The following is a 21,744-nucleotide window of genomic DNA, read 5'->3' as shown; positions in this document are numbered from 1 at the left end:
ATAAATTTTTAATTAATTTTAATTATATTTTATTTTCTTTGATATTTTTCTTAGGACAAAAAAAAATCATTTTTGTTTGTATTTTTTTTTTCTTAATATTTTTCAAGAAACAAACATAACCTTGAACTTAATATACACTTGCATGATTCCCCCCTTATTTCAATGGTGGGCAATAATATGAGAGCCACACTTCTTATTGAATTTTCCCATGGTATCCTGAATAATGTGCTCATTATTAAAATAGCTAAAAATATGATACAGATTTCCTAGTCTAAATCTACCCATTTCAACATAACAGAAAGAAAACATAAAAAAGGGCTGGCAGCTTTGCTTCCATGCTCAATTTCACCATCAAACGCAATGTCAACTGCACATCACACCTATTTTGGACACAACCTAATCATCTAGTTTCATGTTCAAGTGCCACAAATTTCAGTTAAGTAATTAAGACAGACACACAACCTACCATCCTTGCTTAACAACCACACTCGGACACCGATCTAGCCATTGCATCGCAAAATTTGCCCTAATATCATTTCGATCTTGTGCAATCCTAAGGTCCAACAAACCATTGCCATATTTTGCCTTTGCGGCCCTGAAAATTTGGGTCATGGATTTACATTGGTCAGAACCACGACATTACATTAGCTTATCTAATTTGTCTATGTTGGGGTCAATATCCGAAGCTTCAACTGCATCCATTGCTGTTTAAGCCACTTCATTTCCACAACATCCCCAACATCAACACAAACTCGTTATAGATCTACTTTTTCCTTATTCCCTTGGCATATGCTCTTTATTCATTTATTTATTTTTTATCAGAAGATATAATAATTAAGAAAAAAGTACAAGAAAATGATGAAAGGTCTTCCCCACAAAATACAGAATATTAATCAAAGTAAGACTAAACACCACCTTCATACAAAGAGAACAATACATAAAAATATAAGCCACTTAAGAATAGACAAAGGTAACATCTCCTCAAAACCGAACTCAACGCCTCTCATCGTTATCCACCGCCTTTGAATTACAAATGGAGAGATAACTGAGTTGAATAACATTGAATGGAATAGAAGGCAACGATATAAGAAGCCCACAAGGAGGAATAGAAGTAAAGTAGATCTCATATCTTTTCCATTCTCCATTTTTCCTCGAATATCCTAACATTTCTCTCTTGCCACACAATTCAAAGCATATCAAGGCAAACAATTTGCCAAAGGGTCTTTCCAATGATGGAACTTCTCAAACCTCTAAATGAGATGATCATCATGTCACATATACACCTGGGCAAAACCTAATTCATCTTGGCTAGACTGAAAAGCTTGTGTCAAACTCTCAATTTTAATGAATAAACATAGAAAAAGATGGTCGATCAATTCTCCACTTCTCATGCATAAGATGCACCAATGAGGACAAAGAGAATTGTAAGATCTTCTCAACTGTAACATGTTATTGATGTTTACCTTCTCATGCAGTACTAACCAAGAAAAGGCTTTGAGCTTTGATGGGGCTTTTGATTTCCATAAAAATTTGGCTAGAAAGAACGAGATTGGATTTAATAAATTGGACAAGGCCAAGAAAAAAAAATTGCTGAGAATAAACTCAAAGAGGATAAAGACCTAGCTCTTGATCTATAGCAAATGGAGACAAGTGCATAAGAGTGAGTGAGGACATGAGTCTTTCAAAATTTTCAATTTCCATGTCAACAAGATTGCGACAAAAGTTAAGGTTCCTAGAAGGCGAAGAGGAGTTACCAAGAACAGCTGATATGGTGTGATTTTTCACTGCAATAAACCTTAGCATCTGCTTATCCCTGCAAGCATATTAAAATTAACATTACATACTTGTTAACAAATGAGAACTTAACATGAATATCTGCTAGCAAAAGGAAAATAGAAAATAAATTTTATAAAGAAAAAACCGATTCCTTGACATGCACATGAAATCCACATTTATTCCACTTTTCATATTTATTCCACTAAAACCTACTTTTGTCGAGCATGTCAACAATGGTACAGTATTGTCCTTTCATTATTTTTATCTACAACTGAATGGTTGTGCTCACCTTGACATTGAAACTAAGCCCAAGTAGTACTCATTCTAAAAGAGATGTGTATCCTGGCTTAGACATACCATTCTCACATCTCAATCCAGTATATGCAGTTGCCTTGGTGTTTGAACCAATTTTCTATCTTCTTTCTACATCTGAACTTGAAGATCTCTACTCTTTCATTATTCCTTGGATTGGCTGGACTTAACTTTCAATTCCTGCATATGTGATAATAACAAATAATATTACAAATCCATTAACAGGGACAATAATCCCATGATATACGTATTTGATTAAAAAAATAGGTACCACACCAAATGAAAAATGAAAGTGTTTAACCATAAGTGTCAGCAAGTAACATGTTACTACAAAACATATGCTACCATAGGCATCAATAACTAGTTTTAACAAACTAAATATTACATAATAAATGTTCTCAAATGGTGTCATGAACTAAAACATAAAAATAGCAATATCATTATCTTTGATACAGTCTTCACTCAATAACAGTCTGTCTTGTCAAGTTTGCTGTCCATTCAGTCCTCTAATTAGATGCTGCTATGAAAGCAATGGAATCATCTCCAAGTCAGTTTGGACATGATCCTCTATATCTTCTTCCAATGGATTTGTTCTCTCACATAGGAATTGCTTATAACCATGGACTGACAACAGAACAGTAAAGAGGGTCAGGTATAGTCTAGTCAACTGGAACTTTCATGAGTTACATGGAGCAGAAATGAATAGGTGGCCCCTTCTTGTATGTACCTCCACCTGTCCCACCCTAATAATTAATTAATAATTTTTAACATAATTTCTTTTCTTTTGTGGTTGTGGAGGAAACACAGCCCTTTGTGGTTGAGCAGGAAACATATTCCTCCCCTTAGCTCTTAAAGAAGAATAAGAGGATTTCACTAGAAATCCCCTTTTGCTTTCCTCCTTCCAAAGTAAAGAATCCTCCCCTACTGCTTGAACTCTCGCAGCATTTAATCATGGAGGTGACTACAAAAATGCAAGGACCACTGGCCACATTCTGCCTCTATCTGCCACAAATCTGCCATTCTAATGCATCTAGAAACTGCTAGGCTAAATAACATGGGGAAGCTCTCTTTCAATGGTCTCACCCCCACCCATCTATCAAACCAGAATTTAGTCCGTCCTCCATTCCTAACCAAAATTGAATTTCTGAGGCTGAACTCCTAATGTTTTTCCAAATCCCCATACCACTATTTTTATTTATTCTAACAGAAACACTTTAATTGCCTGATTATATATTTTATTTATTTAGGTAAAAAACAGTTTGTCTTCTTCCTGTGTGGAGCCTGTGACACATGACATTCTTTTTATTTGTAGAAAATTTACGTCATGCAATGAAGTTTGATTTATTATAATTCAAATTAGATATGAACATTTAATTTTTTAGGGTTGATTCATAATTAACTTAATTTTAATATATAGTAAATTATAAAAAATTAAATTTTGTCCTTCTACAAATGCCCCCTCGAAAAGTTGTTCATGAACACGATTAGATTGTAAGAAGTGAACAAACTTTTGAACTTCATGTTTGTTCTTTAGGAGAGATAAAATACACAACTTGAGTGGTATAAAAAACCTCATTCTATTTGAGAGAAACTTGGGATATTTTCCAAAAAGCCTATTTACCTAAAAAAGGATCAAATCGTAACATAGTTCAAAGGATTTTTCCATCTTCTTTAACTTGTGTCAAGATCACCTTTTCATGTCCTAATTTTCGCTTGAATTACTCTTTAAGGGTTTTTGAATCTCTCTCTCTCTCTCTCTCTTTTTTGGCTGTGTTTTACCTCTTTCATCCCTTTTTTTGTTAAATTATAAAAATTACCTTTACACTTTCACTTATATCTCAATTTAGCCCTAGACATTTTCTTGAAGCAATATCAACTCTAAACCATGTCTAAATGTCTAATCGGCCCATCTATATTAAGATTTTTCTTCAAAACAAATAGAAAAACCCATATCACAAGCACATTGAACATATTCAAAAAAATCATATAAAAATTCATATCAATGTCTAAATGCTTGTCACATGAACTTTCTTAAGAATTTCTAACAAAACAAATCCTACCAAAACATTTGAGTATAGTTTAAGGTTGATATTCTTTCCTCATTGTCAATCAAGGGCTTGAAGGAGTTTAATCTTGAATGAAGGATTTGTTTAATTCGATGTCGTAACCTTAAGCCTACCTTGGATCTTGACTTGATGCAGTTTGAGCCTTGACTTGGGCCTTGACTTGATGTGGGTCTTGACCTAACTTGAGCCTTGGATTGACTCTAGGGCCTTAGCATGACTTGAGCAATGTTGGTTAAGGGCTTGAGCAAGTTGATCTCAAATTTAAGAAGTCTTTTATGGATTCAATCTTGGAGCTTGAAACTCGAAGCTTTAAAATTTTTGACAATTTGAAGATGCTCAAAAAAATTAAAAAATCCTTGAAGATTTGAAGATGATTTGAAGTCTTTTTGAATATTTAAAGTAGCTTTGAATGTCCCCGCAAAGCCCTTCTCTAAAACTTTTGTTATGAATTGTAGCTTGAGCTTAGCAACGACCTTCCCTGTTTATAAAGATCAGGAGGTTCATTCTTGGATATTTCTTAATCCTTTTAAAATCTTATTCTTTAGTTTAAAATAATATTTAAGCAAATTTGCAAGACTTTTCTAGATAGTCTTTAACCCCTCAACAATAATAGAAAATTTATGTCATATGATGCATAGCGCCAATTATAGAAAATGAGGGCCCATGTAATACATAACATTACTAGTAGAAAATTTATGTCATGTGATGAATTTTAATTGGTCACAATTAAAATTAATTATGAACACTTGTTTTTTGTAGTTAGCCCACAATTAACTCAGTTTGAGTTGGTAATAAATTGTAAAAAGTTAAATTTTACCATTCTACACCTCTCACCCTACTTGAAAGGAGATGGAGGCTCTCAACTATTTTTTTAAAAGGAGTAGGGAAGGTGGGTTTGAGGGTTTCAATTGCAAATGACACTCTTATTTTCTATGACACTTGCCAAGAGCAATTAACCTTTTTAAATAGGAGTCTTACATGGTTTGTGGTAGTTTCTACATTGAAAATTAATGTGGAGAAAAGCAAATTAATACCAATAGAGTATGCCTAATATGCAAGAGTTAGTTGCTTAATAAGATTATGAGGTGGGTGAGCTCCCCACCACCTACCTAACCTTCCTTTGGGAGCCTCCTTTTAAGTGGTGGTGGTCTAGAAAGTGGTGGAAGAGAGATTCCACAAAAAGCTTACTTTGTGAAAGCGACAACACCCTATTAAGGGGTGGACAACTTACATTGATTAAAAGCACCTAATCTAGCTTGACAATAAATTTTATGCCCTTGTTTGTCATTCCAAGAAAGGTGAGCTTGATGCTAAAGAAGATTCATAGAGATGTCCTTTCTTTTATTTCAGGAGGTGGGTTGTGGAGCCCTTAAGAAAAACTCTTATTGGGTGAGATGGCCAATTGCTTGTATGGATTAAAAAAAAAGCGCTCGGCATTAGAACTTATCTATCCGTAATAAGGTTTTGCGTGGCAAATTGAGTTGGAAGTTTGCTACATAAAGGGAGCCACTAAGGAAGTGGGTCATAGTTGAGAGATTTAGGGAAGAAGCGAGTGGCTAGTGTTCTAGCAAAGTGAGGGAGTCTAGGGGGTAAGGTTGTAGAAGGCAATAAGGTGAGGTTTGGAAGACTTAAAAAAAAATTAGTTTTATGGTAAGAGATGGTAAAGAGTGAAGTTTTGAAAAGGATATTTGGTGTGGTGAATTTTCCTTGAGCATCACTTTCCCCTCTTTATTTGTCATAGCCAATTCAAAGGATCTTAGGTCAAGTTTGTGGGGTAAGAATCAAATGAGGAAGGCATTGGAGACCTTGTTTCTTAAAACAAATTTATGATTGGGAGCTGAAAGGGTTGAAGTGCTTTTTATGAGGACTCAAGAGAGATTAGTAATGAGGAATGAAGAGGATAGGTTGTTTGGAAGTATTCAAAGGATGAGAAATTTTCAATCAAATCTTTCTATACTTACCTGGAATCGGAGAAAGGAGGACTATTTCCTATGAAAGTATTTTGAGACTCATGGATGCCTAGGAAAGTGGTGTTCTTTCCATGGCAAGTGGTTTGCCTGAGGATTTTGGCATTGGATCTGTTAAAAGGGAGAGGATGAACATTAGTGAATCAATGTTATCTTTCCAAAGGCTGAAGAAGAATCAGTAGATCACATCCTTTTTAATTGTGTTAAACATGAATTTCCTGACTTTTTTTTTTTTTTTCAATAGGTAAAAGAAATGGATTTCCTGACATTTGTCATTCTTTACATTTAGAATGGAGTAGGTGCTGGCTTCTTCAGCAAGAAAGACTCTAGTCAATTGGCATGAGAGCTTTGTGGTAAAGAAGCATAGGAAGGTGGAAAGAATTGCTACATTAAGCTTATTTTGGACCATTTGGGAAAAAAAAAAAAAAGAAAGAAAAGAAAGAATCATATCTTTTGAAAATATAGAGTAGTCATATCAAACTCTTCAAATATCATTCTAGTGTATTATTTTGCTTTGGGCTAGAAGCTTCATGGATGAGCCCTCAATATCTATGTTAAATATTGTCGGTCGGTTGAACTCTAGTTAGAAGCCTTTTCGTTTCTTTCTCTTCTTATTTGTCGTTTTGGCACCACTTGACTTGTATGCTTCATGTGTATGTGTGTGCGCGCAAAGGGTATGTATATGTGTGTGTTCATATCCAAGAAGGATCTAAGTATAAATCATTTTGAAATTTAAATATATTTATTTCATTCACCCAACAAAAGTATGTCAAACAAATAGAACTTACAGAAGCCTTTAAATAGATACAGAAATTTTCAAACTCAAAATACACAATGAAGAAAGAAATCCAATAAGATCATTAGTGGTCCTCAAAAAATCTCTCATTAAACCCTACCTTGGAAATTGAGTTCAATGCTAAATGTAATGTTCAAACAACTACCAATTTGTTCAATACGATCAATAGCTAAATCATTCTTTTTTTTTTTTCTCCAAAGTGGTATCCCCCTTTATCTTTCCTTATCACCAAACCAACATTGCTACCCATATTTGACATAGTAATACCCTCACCATGCTATATATTAAGCAAATACCTTACTTTGGTGCCCTTCCCTTAGTGTCTTTGTAAAAGCACTCTCTTTTCCCCTATTCCCACAAACATTGATAGGTGTATTAAAGTTGAATCATAGAATCCATACTATTTACCTAAGGCAACCAATATCTTATAAAACCCAAGCAACTAACTAGGATATTTAACTACACTAGGAACACACGGAGAAAACAAAGGGAAAAAAACAAGAAAAAAGGAAACAAAAATCCTAGAATAACACACCAATAACTTCCTTTAGCTTTTTCTCTCTTTTTTTTTTTCATCAGTTTGTTGCCATGAAATAACTAAATACAAAGAAAGATAACAAATCCTTCCCTAAAAGACAACCACTACATAACTCCGACAAAAAGGAAGAGTAACTATCTACTCTAAAGATGAAAGGAATTGTAAAATTAAAAAATGAAAACAATTCAGAACTCAATACTCTAGGAAAAGAAACCCCCTAAAAAGAGATCAATTATTTGGCTACCCATTTTGCTAACGTATCCACATTCAACCATGTGATTAGCTGCAAAAATCCAACAAAAGGAACATCTCAAGTCTAAAGTAATGTCAAAATTCTGACAAAGCCACTTGTCGAGCTTCCCCGAGCCTCTTGCCTCATTTACCTAAGAGAGGCATCCAATAAAATCTCCCTCTCTTAGAAGATTGGATGAGCCCTCAGCTTTAGCTAGCTTTCAGCACTCCAGCAATGTTGACATTTACTCCTCAGTTGCTAGACACACTAACATTTTAGAGAATGCTCTAACTAGTGTTCCATAACGATTCATGAGCATCCCTCTAATCCCTAACTATCCTGGGTTACCTACGTGTATCAACCAAAATTCAACTTCCTTTAGAGGGCTTAGAAACCTCCACTCTTTCAAAGGTCCTACACCATTACACACTTACAAATGAAACATAAGGAAGTTGTCTTCCACACCTTCCTCCTCCACAAAAATGATAATCCCACTAAGGTTATTAGACTAATTAAAGAAAAAAAAATTAGTACAATTCATACTATTGATTTACTTTATTTTCTATTTTTTAGTTACCTTTCTGAAATTACCAATCTCATATTTTCAATAGGTTGGTTAAGAACTACCAAAAATTAAAACCAACTCACATCTCTAAACTCATCTGTATTTTTCTTTTCTTTAATTTTTTTTGATAAGTGTATTTTTCTTTTCTTTAATGATCTACAATAATATCAAGAATGATTCATCCAACTTCTTTATTTTCACACATAAGGTATGTTTTCCTTTTTTTAATCAGAACAAGTAACTCATGTTTTTTTATATCTTCTTAGCATATATTAAGCTAATATCTCATTCTAGTGGCCCTCTCCTTGGCGTTCACATTGTGAATAAGTCCTTTATTCCATATTCCCATAAAGTTAGTTACACTTGTTAAGGACACAAATAGGATCCATTTCTATCTTCTTGGCACCAAGGTTTTAAAGCCATTTTTCAGGGGCGCCTTGTAGCACACCTCAAGGCGAGCTGTGGCAAAAACACCTTGAGGCTTGGAAGAAAAAGCAGAAGTCCAGAAAGGCATACGCCTTTTGCAGCAAGTCATGGCAAAGGCACATTTTGGCTAGCCTTTTACGCCTTTGGATTGCGGCGTACGCTTCCATTGGTCTTTGTGGATGAGGTGGCCACATTGGAAAAAAAAATGAAGAGCATTTAACCCAAAAATCCCATAGAGAGAGTAAAAACTAAGAATAGAGAAGAAATTTGAAGAAAAACCCTAACCTTACCTTCATGAAACCTGACCTCATGATCTTCGCTTTCACTCTGGCAGGACCCTCTCATCATCACCTTGCCTCACGCTTTTGCATTTAAAAACTTTGCTTGGCACTTCCCTTTCATGTCTTTCTACTAAGTACATTGCTTTATTTTATTTTATTTTTTTGTCCAGATAAGTTTCTCCTAAGTCTATACTGCTTGAAACTATTCTCCCCCATGCTCTCTAAAAAGGTGGTCCTACTTACTAAGAACAACATGATATGACAAACAATGAAGCCACAACCTTATTTTATCTCTCCTCTGCCTCATGCTCAATATGAAGCATTCACTTAAGAGTCAAAAAGTGATTTTTATTGTTTCTAACAATCCAGAACAACAAAACAAGCTAATAATTTGGAATTAGTTCAAAGAAGGACCTTACAAATGATTGGGAATCCAATCTCACTCTGTCAAACTGAGAGATTCAAACTTGGCAAGCACTTGCAAGTGTTGTCATATTAATTGTAGCAATGGAGCCAAGAAGAGACTTCAAAGATAGGTCCATCAGATTGTTTAAACAAAGGCTAGTCCTTGGAGGCCTGCACTAAAAATTTACAAAGTTCAGAATATTTCAAGCAGCCATTAAAAACTCATTTACATTCATAGGCATTGCTTAGCTGGAAAGTTACTCTGTCCATGTTAGAGTTGGGAGCAAGACTATTTACTACTAGAAAGTACTGACTCTATTAGAAATAATTCTAACATAGTCAGTACTACTCGAAATTCAAGTCATTAACAATGCTAAATTGACTATATTAATGTTCAAAACAAATGGATATTTACATCAATTCAGAAACTACCTACTTCTAAACAAGGCGTTCATAAAACAGATTAATTCCTAATATATGCGACTCTAGCAGAAACATGTGAAACAAACAATCACTGCTGGTGAAGCATTTCCTGTTCGATCAGGAGTAACACGGTAATATGAATGAATGATGGAACTCAAGGACAGTTGTTAACAATCTTTTCCTATGTTTTCCCTGCAGTCAAATGAAGTTCTAGGGAAAAATGACCCCAGATAGAGGATTAGAAAGCTCTTATCAGACATTTGTGACAGGAGAAGGGTTTGGAGCAATTCAGAACAAAGAGACATACCATAATATATCTCTCCATCCATATGTATATATGTACACACACACACACATATATATATAGATGTCCTTCTATATATACATACACACATACATACCTATATTTAGTAAACTTCTCTATTCTTGTCAAAGGTTCTCCTTCAGGCTTTTTTCAAAACTCTAGGGGGTTGAGACAAAAGGACCCTCTCTCTCCTTATCTGTTTGTGATTGTCATAGAGGCCCTTAGTTGTTTGCTAAGGCCAAGCTTGGTGGTTTTTTGCTGGGGTGGCAGGTGAGAGGAAGAGGGAGAAAGGGGTTGGATGTTTCTCATTTACTGTTTTCCGATAACACATTAGTATTCTATGAGCCTTCCTCAAATCAGCTGACTTATTTGAGTTGAGTGCTTATGTGCTTTGAGGCTATGTCTGGGTTAAGAATTAATCTAGAAAAGAGTGAGCTTCTCCCATTGGGGAGGGTGGAGAATATCAGAGTTGGTGCACGAGTTTGGATGCAAGGTTAGGGCACTTCCATCGACTTATTAGGGTCTTCCTTTGGATGCTCCTTTAAAGTCAGTGGCAGTTTGGGATGGTGTGGAGGAGAAGTTTCAGAAGAGACTGGCTCTTTGGAAAGGGTGGTATATTTCTAAGGGGGGGAGACGTACCCCAATTCACAGTACTCTGTCCAGCTTGCCTATTTATTTTATGTCCTTGTTCTGTATGCTAAGATTGGTTGGGCAAAGGTTGGGGCAAATTCAAAGAGACTTTCTTTGGGGAGAAGGGGCCCTTGAGAGGAGACCTCACCTAGTTAGTTGGTCTGTTGTTTTGTTTACACACAAGGGTAGTTTAAGGGTTAGGAACCTCTCATTGCTCAATAAAGCTCTTTTGTGCAAATGGAATTGACGCTTTACCAAGGAGAGGGAGGCTTATTAGAGGCAAGTTATCAACGGAAAATACGAGGAAGGAGGATGGCACCCCCAGGAGGTGAGGAAAGCGTACAAGGTAAGGTTATGGAAAGTCATTAGGAACTAAGGGGACATGTTCAGTTATAGATATACCTTTTTGGTGGGGGATGATAGGGGGGTGAGGTTGTGGAAGGACAAGTGGTGTGGTGATGAGCTTTTGTGCATCCCTTTCCCTCTTTATTTGTTAAAAAATTCCTCCAAGGAGGCATGGATGGAGGAGGTTTGGAGTCATTCTTCTGAGGAAGGGTGTTGGGCTCAGTGCTTTTCTAAGCATTTCAATGATCGGGAGATGAAGAGCTTGGAGTGCTTCCTTCTGAGATTGCATGGGAGGAGGGTGTTCAAGGATAGGGAGGATGAGATTCTGTGGACTGAGTCTAAGGATAGGGCTTTCTTTGTAAAATCCTTATACAGGGTGTTGGAGCTAGGAAGACGAAGTGTTTTCCCAATAAGGTTATTTGGAATTTGTGGGCGCCTAAGGAGGAAGAATTTGTGGATCATATTCTCCTTCATTATACTAGAACAAGAGTTTTATGGCATCTTTTGTTCTCCCTTTTTGGTGTGGTGTGGGTGCTCCCCTCATCGATTAGAGAGGTGTTGTTAGGTTGGCATGGTTCTTTCGTGGGAAAGAAAAGGAAGAAGGCATGACGGGTTGCTCCTTTATACCGTTTTTGGACTATTTGGAAGGAAAGAAATAGTAAGACATTTGATAACGAGGGTCAGTCAATTCAAGGGTTGAAATCCTCCTTTTCTTGTAATCTTGGGGCTTGGTGCAAGATGCACATAGCTCCTAGACCTCATTCCTTAATAGATTTTGTGGAGTGTTTGGGTTTGGGATAAGGGGGTTGTTAATGTTTCTCTTTGTTTTTGTATTGCTTTAAGGTGTTTCTTAGTATACTTTCTGTGTATTTTGGAGCTCCTTCTCCAGCATTACTTTTTATAAATTGATTTTGATTACCTATCAAAAAAAATATTTAGTAATGGAAAAGAAAACAATATCTCAAATTGACATTTTTTTCAGAAATATAAAAAAATGAACATGTTCTTTGCTAAATAAATCATAGTTATTTAAAGATGTTAAACAAGAGGCTATTGCTCTGACAAGGCCTTGTTTTTAGCTTGGTTTTATCCCTATACTAAGGATATAAAATGCAAAAAGGAAATATCAATCATTTAAAATTCCTTTCAAATGCCATATAGAATAAGGCCAGCAATTCTTAACACGACCCATAAATATGACTAAAGAATCGACAAAATTAGCATGTTAGTACAGGATATAATTGTTATTGCCTCATACTAACACAAATATGGCTTGAACCATGTATTATCCATTTAACAGTCATAAGTTTTTTTTTTTTTTTTTTTTTTTTTGGAAAATAAAAGTTATTGATAGTTCATATGAATTTTTTTATTATATTTATGAAAAAATTACTTGACAAAACAAGTTAACTGGTTTAGAGTATTATTAAATGGGTCAAAGTCATGTGAAATGGGTGATAATCATATCAAGTTAGCACATAGTTAAAAAATTATGTATGCTAACTTTAACATGACTTAACCCAACCTAATTTAATTTTGTTTACTAAATGGGTTACATAGGTTGGGTCATATCACTTATATGCTAAATGGGCCCTGCTCATTTTAGAGAATTATGACTCAATTATTAAACATGTCATATTTAGATTCAGAAGATCTGTGGAATACTCTCACCTAATAAGACATGACCCAACATGAGCACAGCAATTGTCACCCCTAGTGTAGATAATGGAAAATGAATCAATGGCAAGGGAGTACCAGACATCCAAGCACACCCTCAGCCAGGTGCCTTCATAAAGATACTGCTTCATAACAATTAAACTGCAGGATCACATGCGTGATTGTCAAAAAACTATAGCAAAACTGATACAATACACAACATGATACATTTTTAGTGTATAATGATATGCATTTCTGATGTATCGTAAGTGTAGCTTTTGATACATAATGTGTCACATGATAAACACAATATGAGAGTACTCGAGTATTTTAACAGTTTTTAAGAAAATTCTAATTAAATCCTGTTCTTAAAATACTAGTATATTGTTGCTTAAAAGGCAAATTAAGCTATAAAATGGATGAAAAAAATGGTAGTAGAAGAGAAAGAACAACCTACTACATGGAAACATTGTACACTTGTTGAAGCCATGTTAAATATTGAATCTTATTGGTAACAATTGTTTGAACAAGTATTGGACAGGTGTTTGATGGTTTTATTCAGTCTAATAGTTTTCTAAGCTTATGTATTTTATTGATGAACACCTATACTTACCTCTTTTTAACTTAATTATCTCTAATAAAATTGATTGATTGGATAGCACCTATCAAAAATAAATAAATAAACAAAATTGATTGGATAGTGTTTTATACTTCAATTTAGCAATATATATTTATCATACATGTATGCAAATATTTATATGCATGAACTTCATTTAAAATGAAGCATTACAAGGATGGATGAGCTATCTGTATATAGCCAATCGACTTCCTTATGGAATCATTTCGAATTCTACTTTCTATAGGGAAAAAAATGAAATCATATATCAGAAAATACAATTCAAAATCCCATTTCTGTTCAGTCAAACAAAAATAAAGGAACAGAGAATAAAACTTGAGAATCTAACTACCATTTCAACCCCAACTAGTTGTAAGACATCATTTTTCTTGATCTTCTTTACAACCACCCAAACCTCATTGTAAATCTTCAATTTGGATTAAAGGCTAAACAGCAATAAACTGTAAAAATACACGATAAATATGAAATTTCAATGCACAATGATTAATACGAAGTTACATTGAGAAATATTTATTATAAATGAATAGCTCAAACAGGGAACATTAAATCCTCACTAAATTGCCAATATGAAAGAGGCTTTGTATCCTCTCTTTAATTAATTCTACAAGTCCCAAATATCCTAGCCTGTTATTAGAGAAATATAAAGAACAGAAGAAAAATCAGTGCCACTTCACTAGTTCGTAAAGGCTCAACTAATTGCTCTATTACTCCAACTCATTTCAGTTCCCTGTAGCCGGTAGGTAAATCAAGGGAGTTTCACATCATCTGCACAAAGAAGCAAGTATCACAATGTATAAAAGCATTGGATTAGGTTGAGTAAAATGTGGATCTAGGAGTAGCAAATCAGGTAACACTAAGCAAGTAACTGGAACCTGAAAAATGAAACTGATGCTATAAGGTTCTCTGGAGTTCTGATTCCATTTTTCTTCCCAACAATAAAAACAAGTGAAAAATACCAAAAAGACCAAAAGATTTCTTCAATCCTAAGAAACTGCCAAAACATGGTTGGATCCAGGCACCCAGGGAACCAAACAAACTCAATTCTCAACTTCCCCATTTGAAAAAGGACTTTTGGGCAAAACAGCCCTCCAAGTTCAAGGAAGATGAACTACGGCACATTCCTTTCCATTGGTTGGTCATTGTCCAACACTTGCCATATCTGGAAGCTATGGCAAACTCAATCTGTGCATCCAAATTTAATAGTCATATTGAGCATTAGAGTCCTTAGGTGGAACCCTAGGACCCCACACCAAATTAGCTAGAAACAGACAGGAGGCACCAGAGGATTGACAGAAGAACTACACATGAGCTGCTTTGCAGCATGAAATTGGGAGACAATATTTCAACAGATCCACTGTACTAAACATCATAACAAAACTTGGACCTCAGAAATACTTGTTCCTGATTGGAAAGTATTTCAGCCTCCTCTAATAGCTTTCCCAGGGCCAATCCATACACTTCCCTACCCTCCTTAGAGCACCAACTCCCTTCCACCTCCCAAGCAAACCCAAAATGACTCTGCCCCACAAACCATCTGACTCTATAGTAAACCTCCACAATCACTAACCAAATAAAGCCTTAATGAGCATTAAAAAACCATTAATACCGAATTCCACCCTCACATGAAGGATCATGTTAAATCTTTTAAAGCTACTTGTACCAGCCAAGAGTCCACAAATGAGGACATAGAATGAATTAGTAAGCTAGAAAAGATGTTTTTAACAAACATAAGTCTCTTCCATTGTTGACTAGCAAACATGGTGAACTAACAATGGAGATATAAGATTTAATCCACCTAATCCATTTCTAATCAAGACATATCTTGTTTATAACTAAAACTAAGAAATCCTGGTTAAAATGGTCATGGTTCTTTTCAAAATCACTCATCAAAATCTTCAACAAAATGCTTCTATAAGCATGGTTCAAAGTCACAATATTGGTCATTGACTCAGATTATATAGTAAAAAATATTCAAAGATTATAAAAAAAAATTATGAAAATTGTTTTAAAAAATAAGTATAACTAAATAAATTTTAAAAACTAACAAAACAAAATTATCATATAAACTGATGCAATTGTCTTCAAATTGATGAAGAATAAATACAAAATTGTTTTTCAAGTTCTCAATTCAAAACATCATCAGCCTATAAGGTAAATTGATATGATTTATATCACATTTTAGAATATAAAATAGTAAACCATTATCATATAAACACAATTCATACCACACATAAACATTTAGAATAATAAATTATTTTTATATTAACATATTATCGCTTTTCTTCAAATTCCCCATACCACACCACATAGAGAGAGAGGATTGATGACCCATTTGAGCAAAGGCAAAGAGTCTCCTCTACAGAGCACACCCACGAACACAAAGCAATGAAGATGAAGTAGGGAGGTGACCCAGCACATAGCACCGGTGATTAGTGGAACAATTTGATGTTTCTCACCATTCACCATAGAGAAACCACCAACAAGAAGGCATTGTAGACATGTAGTCCATCTATGATCATCCTGATGGATTAATGCTTCTTTCTTTTTCTTCTTCTCATAAGTACAATCACAGTTCTTTAAAAACTTTTTTTTTGAAGAGAATCTTTGATTTTTCAAAGATTTCTCTATTTTGGTGTTTCTTGTTGTGATTTGAATGGGAAAAAACGATTTATACGTTTAACTCGGGAATGTTTTGGTAACTTGGATAATTCAACTCAGTCAACATGGATGATTCAATCGAGTCACCTCAGATGATTCAACCGAGTCAACTCAGATGATTCAACCATATTAACTCAAAATCTCAATCGAGACAACCAAGTTTAATCGGTTCCTAGCTAAATCTATGTTTAAGATGGTATTAGGTATCAGACTTGGAGTGGAAAAGGCCAAGGCGGATACAACTCGATCAAATCGTACTAGACTTGGCCTTTACTTTGAACCTTGTCTATGAGCCCCCAACTACACAAACCAGACCTAAAATTTCTTTTTGTACCCTTTACCCCTCCTTTTCTAGGAACTAAGGGTCTATTATTTTTAACTTAAGTGCCACTTTCAAACTTCAAAGTTTTTTGTTTTTAACTTATAAATCTTTTTCAAATATTTTTATGTAAATCAAGAAACCCAAAAAAGAAAAAGGCATTTATCTAAATGAAAAAAAAAAAAAAAGGTTGATTTTTCTAACTTTTACTCCACTTGACCAAACTCCTTTTGACACACACACCCGACCCTCCCTCTACATGGCGTCAGTTGCTCATTGATGTTTGTCATTGTTAACCATTGTTGTCCTTGCCATCATCACCACCACTTGCTCCCCCCCAATTGTCACCACTCCTGCTCCATTGTTGGCCTCCACTACCAAGAACCAATGCGATCTCTTTCTCTAGGTTTCTCAAGGTACATTCTCAATCTTCCTCACTCTTTCTCCATCTCCATCTTAGAAATATAGTATTTTTGTTGTTTTGTTTCTCTAGAGTCTCCTATGTATATGGTTTTTTTGGTTTGTTTGATTGTTGGGATTTTTATAGTCCATTTGGTTGCTAGGAAACCTTAAAGAAAAGGAAAGAAAAAAGCTCATGTTGGTGTGGCAAGGGGCTTATCCAATGCAAGCTCATGTTTCTATGGAAGGGGGCTTCACACCCATATGAGTGCCCTTCTAATTGATCTATTGGTTTTCCCAAATGGGTTTTCTTTGCTTGCTTGCTTTGTATAATGGATGTCTTCTATTGGTGTGATTTTACCCAAACTTGTGGCCATTAAGGATTGTAGTGAATCTTTAAAGCAAATGGCTTTGAAGCTTTACAATGGGGGACAACCTTTGAAGTATGATGGCAAGTATAGAATTGAAAAAGGTGTTTGGTGTTCTCACTAATGAGGGCTTTCTCATGGGAAAGACTTGTGGAAAGGCATGAAGAGAGTGTGGGATGAGTTCTTAAAATCTACATCCTTGTCTCTCTGCAAAAAGCCAAGATTATGGTTCTGGTATGATGTATGTTGTGGTGATGTCCCCCATAGATTGAGGCTTTTCTTTGTTCTATTATGAGATGACAAATCAAGGAAGAAAAAGAAAAGACAATCCTTCATAAACACAGCCTATGATACCTGAACTCTCCAACTTAACCTAGCATGTTTGTGTTAAAATGACACATGAGTGCGGGTGTGGAATTCTTGTTGGATACTCCTACTTTGCTATGCATATGGTTGTTTGATTTTGATCATTGTTTTTTTTGCCTCAAACTTCCCTAGAAAATTATTACTTTGAAAAAGGAGAGAATTTAAAAATGATTAGGGATAAGGTAAAAAAGATAAAGTTTGAAAAACAAGACAAGGAGACCCAGAAATTGTTTTTAAAGTGTCATCTTCCAATAACACACATCCTACAAAAATTTGGCTCTCTATCCAAATCATACTTGTTAAGCCTTGGACATCAATCATGAAATCCATCACTATACAGAGCAGATCACAGGAATTCACATCTCAGTCCAATGGAACTGTAAATCTGTTATACGTTTTTCTACATAGGTTGGAATCTTGCTTCTCCCACTCGTTTGTTGTAGATTTGTTTCTTTAAGAAAAAAGCTCATTTCTAAGCTCAAGAAGAGCTCTCTACCTCTTTGGATAATTTTGTTAAAAAAGTCTATATCTCATAAAAGAGTTTAATATGAAAGCCAAGAAAAATTTTGCTTCTTGCAAAATCTCTATTTGAGCTTATGCAAGAAGTTTTTTCATGTGTAATGAAAATTTTGCAATATGAATACTGCCCTTTGAAATTATGGTTTGGGAGCCAAAAACAAAAAGAACTATCTCAAATAAGGCCTTAACCAAACAAAAATAAAATAAAATCATAACCCTTCTTAATAGCATGACAAAGTCCATAACCCATCAAACCGTTTCCCTTTATGGAACACCAACCCCCTTCTAAAACCCCAAACTTATCCACCACCACTTTCCACCACAATCTATGTTCTTCACTCGCCTATCTCCAAATCCACTTTCCCAATGAGGCTTTATTAAGAACAAGCATACTACTAATTCCTAAAGCCCCCTTTCTTCCTAAGGGCGCACACGATTGACCACTTCATCAATTTATTACCTTCCTCCATCATCCCCAGCAAATATCCTTTTTAAAACTTTCCTAGTCAATTACTAAACAAGAATAACAAATGAAGACATAAAGTATAATGGCAAACTAGAGAGGGTACTCTATGCTTAAACCAATTTACAGAATCTCAAGAGCTTGAAATAATCTATTCAATGTAAGCAACGCAAGTTACATCATCATGAAATGGTCTAGTGATAGGAGGAACACAGAAGAAAGTACAATGACTTTTTTTTTCCAAATAGGATGTACATTCATTATAATCATGGAAGCATAATAAAGTGCAAAATCCCTATGTCAGTAACTGAATGTTATAGGAAGAAAGAGGCCTTCTATTACCTGTTCTTGAACTGGCCTCAGGATGAACCCCTTGCAGATGCAGATGCTTGCACAGGTACAGCACAAGACTGAAAAGAAGCATCAGAGAATGTTTCTGATGCCTTTGAACAATTCAAAGGCAGTCCAGGAGCAGAAGCCTGGCTCTCAAGGTAACCTTCACAATGAACTTTGGTTACAGAATTCAGAACTGCTTTCAAGCTTGCATGTCTCTTGCTATACTTTCTTAAATAGCGATCAGGCTTTTTACTACATCCTTTATCCTGCAGCATAGTATCCCTGCCACAGTTGGATCCACATTGAGTTCCATAGTCACTTGCATGCAAACCAAGTCTCAACAGATCTTGTTTCTGACAAGATTGAGACTCCCAGTCCATACTACTGTTGTCTGCACCTGAGTTAACCAACCTATTAGAACAACTTCCCTCTCCCTCCTTCAATGGTAACTCCAACTTATAATCTTCAGGATCAGGCTTGGCATCAACACCCCCATTCAGTCCTATCTCAATCGCCCCCATTCTTGTAATGTTATTTCCATGGCATTCTTTGCTCTCTTCAATTAACACATTCAACTTAACAGAAGTTCTACAATGAACTGAAGTTTCAGAAACAGTTCCATTAGGATCAATATTCCCACACACACTACCCTCTCTACCCAAGGAACCCAAGAAATCAATGTCACAGTTCACAGCCTTTGGGACAGCTGAAGAAACAGAATTCACTGAGCAGAAGTTTTTTGAAATCCTGGGTGAACTATTCATAGCTCGATGCAACCGAAAAGCCAATTCCGCATCATCCATGAAAGGGCCCTCAGAACCTGCCTTCCTAGTGTTTTCATCCTTCCTAACAACCGAATCCAAAGCACCAGTAGCCAACTCTACGGCACTCTTAGCTAACACCACCTTCCTCAAAGCCTTCTCCTTGGCCCTAGCTGCTACCACGAACTTTTTCTCCACCTCGCAATTTACATCCTTCACTACATCCTCCAAACTCTCCGTCCTCGAAACCTTATCCAAAATCCTATTACGACTCACACCCAAAACCCTACCACTCCCAATTTTCTCCTGAAAATTCCCATTCCCACCATTAGTACTCCTCGAACCAGGATTGGGCATCGAACTTGGAAGCCAACAATCCAAACAAACAGACTCCAAACACGGGCAATAGGACCAAGGCGCGGAACCCTTATACTTGGCAACACAATCTTTATGGACACGACGCTTACAATCACTGCAACCAAAACCAGGGCACTCGCCCAATTGAGAGAGACAATAGGAGCAGAGATCGGCGGAATTCATCTGATCAAAGCACTTGAAGCAGAGAATAACGATGCGCCAGAAGCTATCAAGGATGTGCAGTCGATCTTTGCCGTTGTTGGTGATGCGGAAATTGCAGGCCTGGCAATGGGAGAGATTGGGAAGTTCTCGGGTTCTTTTGGACAATTGGGACAGAGATTGGGCGGAAGGGTCGGCTGCCATAGGGTGCTTAGGCGGAGGCCCGGCGGCTGTGGAAGAAGAAGGCGGTGGCATGACGATGGGATTTGGATTCAGCACCTCCGGGGTTCCACAACGTGAAGATTAGGGTTTTGACTTCTAAACCGTTCTGAAGGGGGAAGGGGGGGTTTAAAATTTTGAAACAGCCAAAAAAGGAAAAACAGATAAAATGGTGTTCCTTCTCTGCCAGTCCATTTCATTTGCCCATACACTCCATTCTAATAATGTATGGTAGGATGTAGGTAAGAGCAACATTTACACATAGAACACATATTCATGAGTTATTTTGGCGGCCATTCTAAAAGGTTCTTCTAATCTTTTTTATACTTAAAATATAAAATTTTTAAATATTAGAAATACTAAAAACACTTTTTAAAATTATCGCTAAACACACTCTAAATTTCTTTAATTGATAAAATATTGCTATCATTTAATCTCTTCCTCAAATAACTTAGTTATCTTATGAATTGATGTTCTTTCCAATTTCTACGCATTTCAATGCTCCATCATAAATTCCCTTTACCCCTACTGTACTTTAATTTGGTAGTTTCAAAATTTCCTCGGCCCCTATCGTACTCCACCTTGGTAGTTTTGTCAAAAATAGATTTTTATAGACGCTTATGATCTCTCCCTCTAGACCCTACGTTAATGATTTCTATAATATTATGACTTTTACTACAACGATACTATCCATAAATCAAATTATTTTGTGGATTGGATTTCACTTACCACATTTTTAAAAAATCAAAGATTATTTATATTCTTCCAAAACCCCTAGCCACATCACCATTCAATATTTTTTGGTGAAGTGCTAAAAAAGGAACTTTGTTCAATTTTTTTTAGTCTATCTATAGATTTTTCATTTTAAAATTTCACAAATAAATAATAATAATAACATTTATATAAAAAAGTATAAATTATTTTTAATTTTTTTTAGAAATAGAAAATAAGACATACATTTCTACAATTTTTTTATTTTTAAAAATTAAAAAAAAAAAAACAAAAATATATATCCCAACAATACCCTAACCATATAATTGTTTTATTATATTAATATTTATCATTTTTACCCCCCTTACTTCTTATAGACAGCTCCAGCGTAGAGCTTGGCAAAGCTTAAGAAAAGATATTTCATAAACATAATTGGAAAACATTTTGAAACATAAAAACTAAGTTTTTCAGTGATTTTTTAAAATGTTTTAATATTTTTAATACTTAAAATTTTTTATCTTTTAAGTATTAAAAAAAATTGAAAAATACTTCTTAAAATCACTATCAAACGTACTTTAATTTAAATCAAATTAGAAACACAAATTAAATATAAACCCATGTGTTTGCTAGGAATAATTCAATAGAAGTTACAATCTTACCAAAGCATAAATTCTGACCATGCCTCAATATTTTGAGAACATAAAATAAAAATGCATTTGACTGTGATTCTAAAAAACATTTTTAGTCTTT

The 21,744-nt window shown here is 35.3% G+C and overlaps 1 protein-coding gene across 17 annotated transcripts; it reads right to left on the bottom strand.

Annotated features, from left to right (window-relative positions):
• Positions 1-846: 846 nt before the first annotated feature.
• LOC100854651 (uncharacterized) lies at positions 847-20,512 on the bottom strand. 17 transcript variants are annotated; one of them, XR_009467097.1, is made up of 7 exons: positions 18,794-20,511; positions 13,691-14,124; positions 12,738-12,884; positions 9,379-9,535; positions 2,066-2,268; positions 1,755-1,813; positions 847-1,534 (listed from the first exon to the last, which is right to left on the bottom strand). XR_009467097.1 is itself a non-coding variant. In XM_059741145.1 (2 exons), exon 1 carries the CDS (start codon positions 20,317-20,319, stop codon positions 18,811-18,813), a length of 1,509 nt encoding a protein of 502 aa, XP_059597128.1. In that variant the 5' UTR covers positions 20,320-20,512; the 3' UTR covers positions 3,287-9,535; positions 18,794-18,810. The 17 variants fall into 17 exon arrangements, 1 of the variants encoding a protein (XP_059597128.1); XR_009467095.1 differs by having other exon boundaries at positions 2,134-2,268; XR_009467098.1 differs by having other exon boundaries at positions 12,822-12,884; positions 14,053-14,124.
• Positions 20,513-21,744: the final 1,232 nt, after the last annotated feature.

Source organism: Vitis vinifera, chromosome 12 (assembly GCF_030704535.1).
Source record: "Vitis vinifera cultivar Pinot Noir 40024 chromosome 12, ASM3070453v1".
Taxonomy (NCBI): domain Eukaryota; kingdom Viridiplantae; phylum Streptophyta; class Magnoliopsida; order Vitales; family Vitaceae; genus Vitis; species Vitis vinifera.
Note: the sequence above shows the minus strand (reverse complement) of the source record. Positions and strands in the feature narration are given on the sequence as shown.

Coding starts and splice junctions, on each gene's coding strand:
- LOC100854651 (XM_059741145.1), bottom strand. CDS start 20,319: ATGCCACCGCCTTCTTCTTCCACAGCCGCCGGGCCTCCGCCTAAGCAC.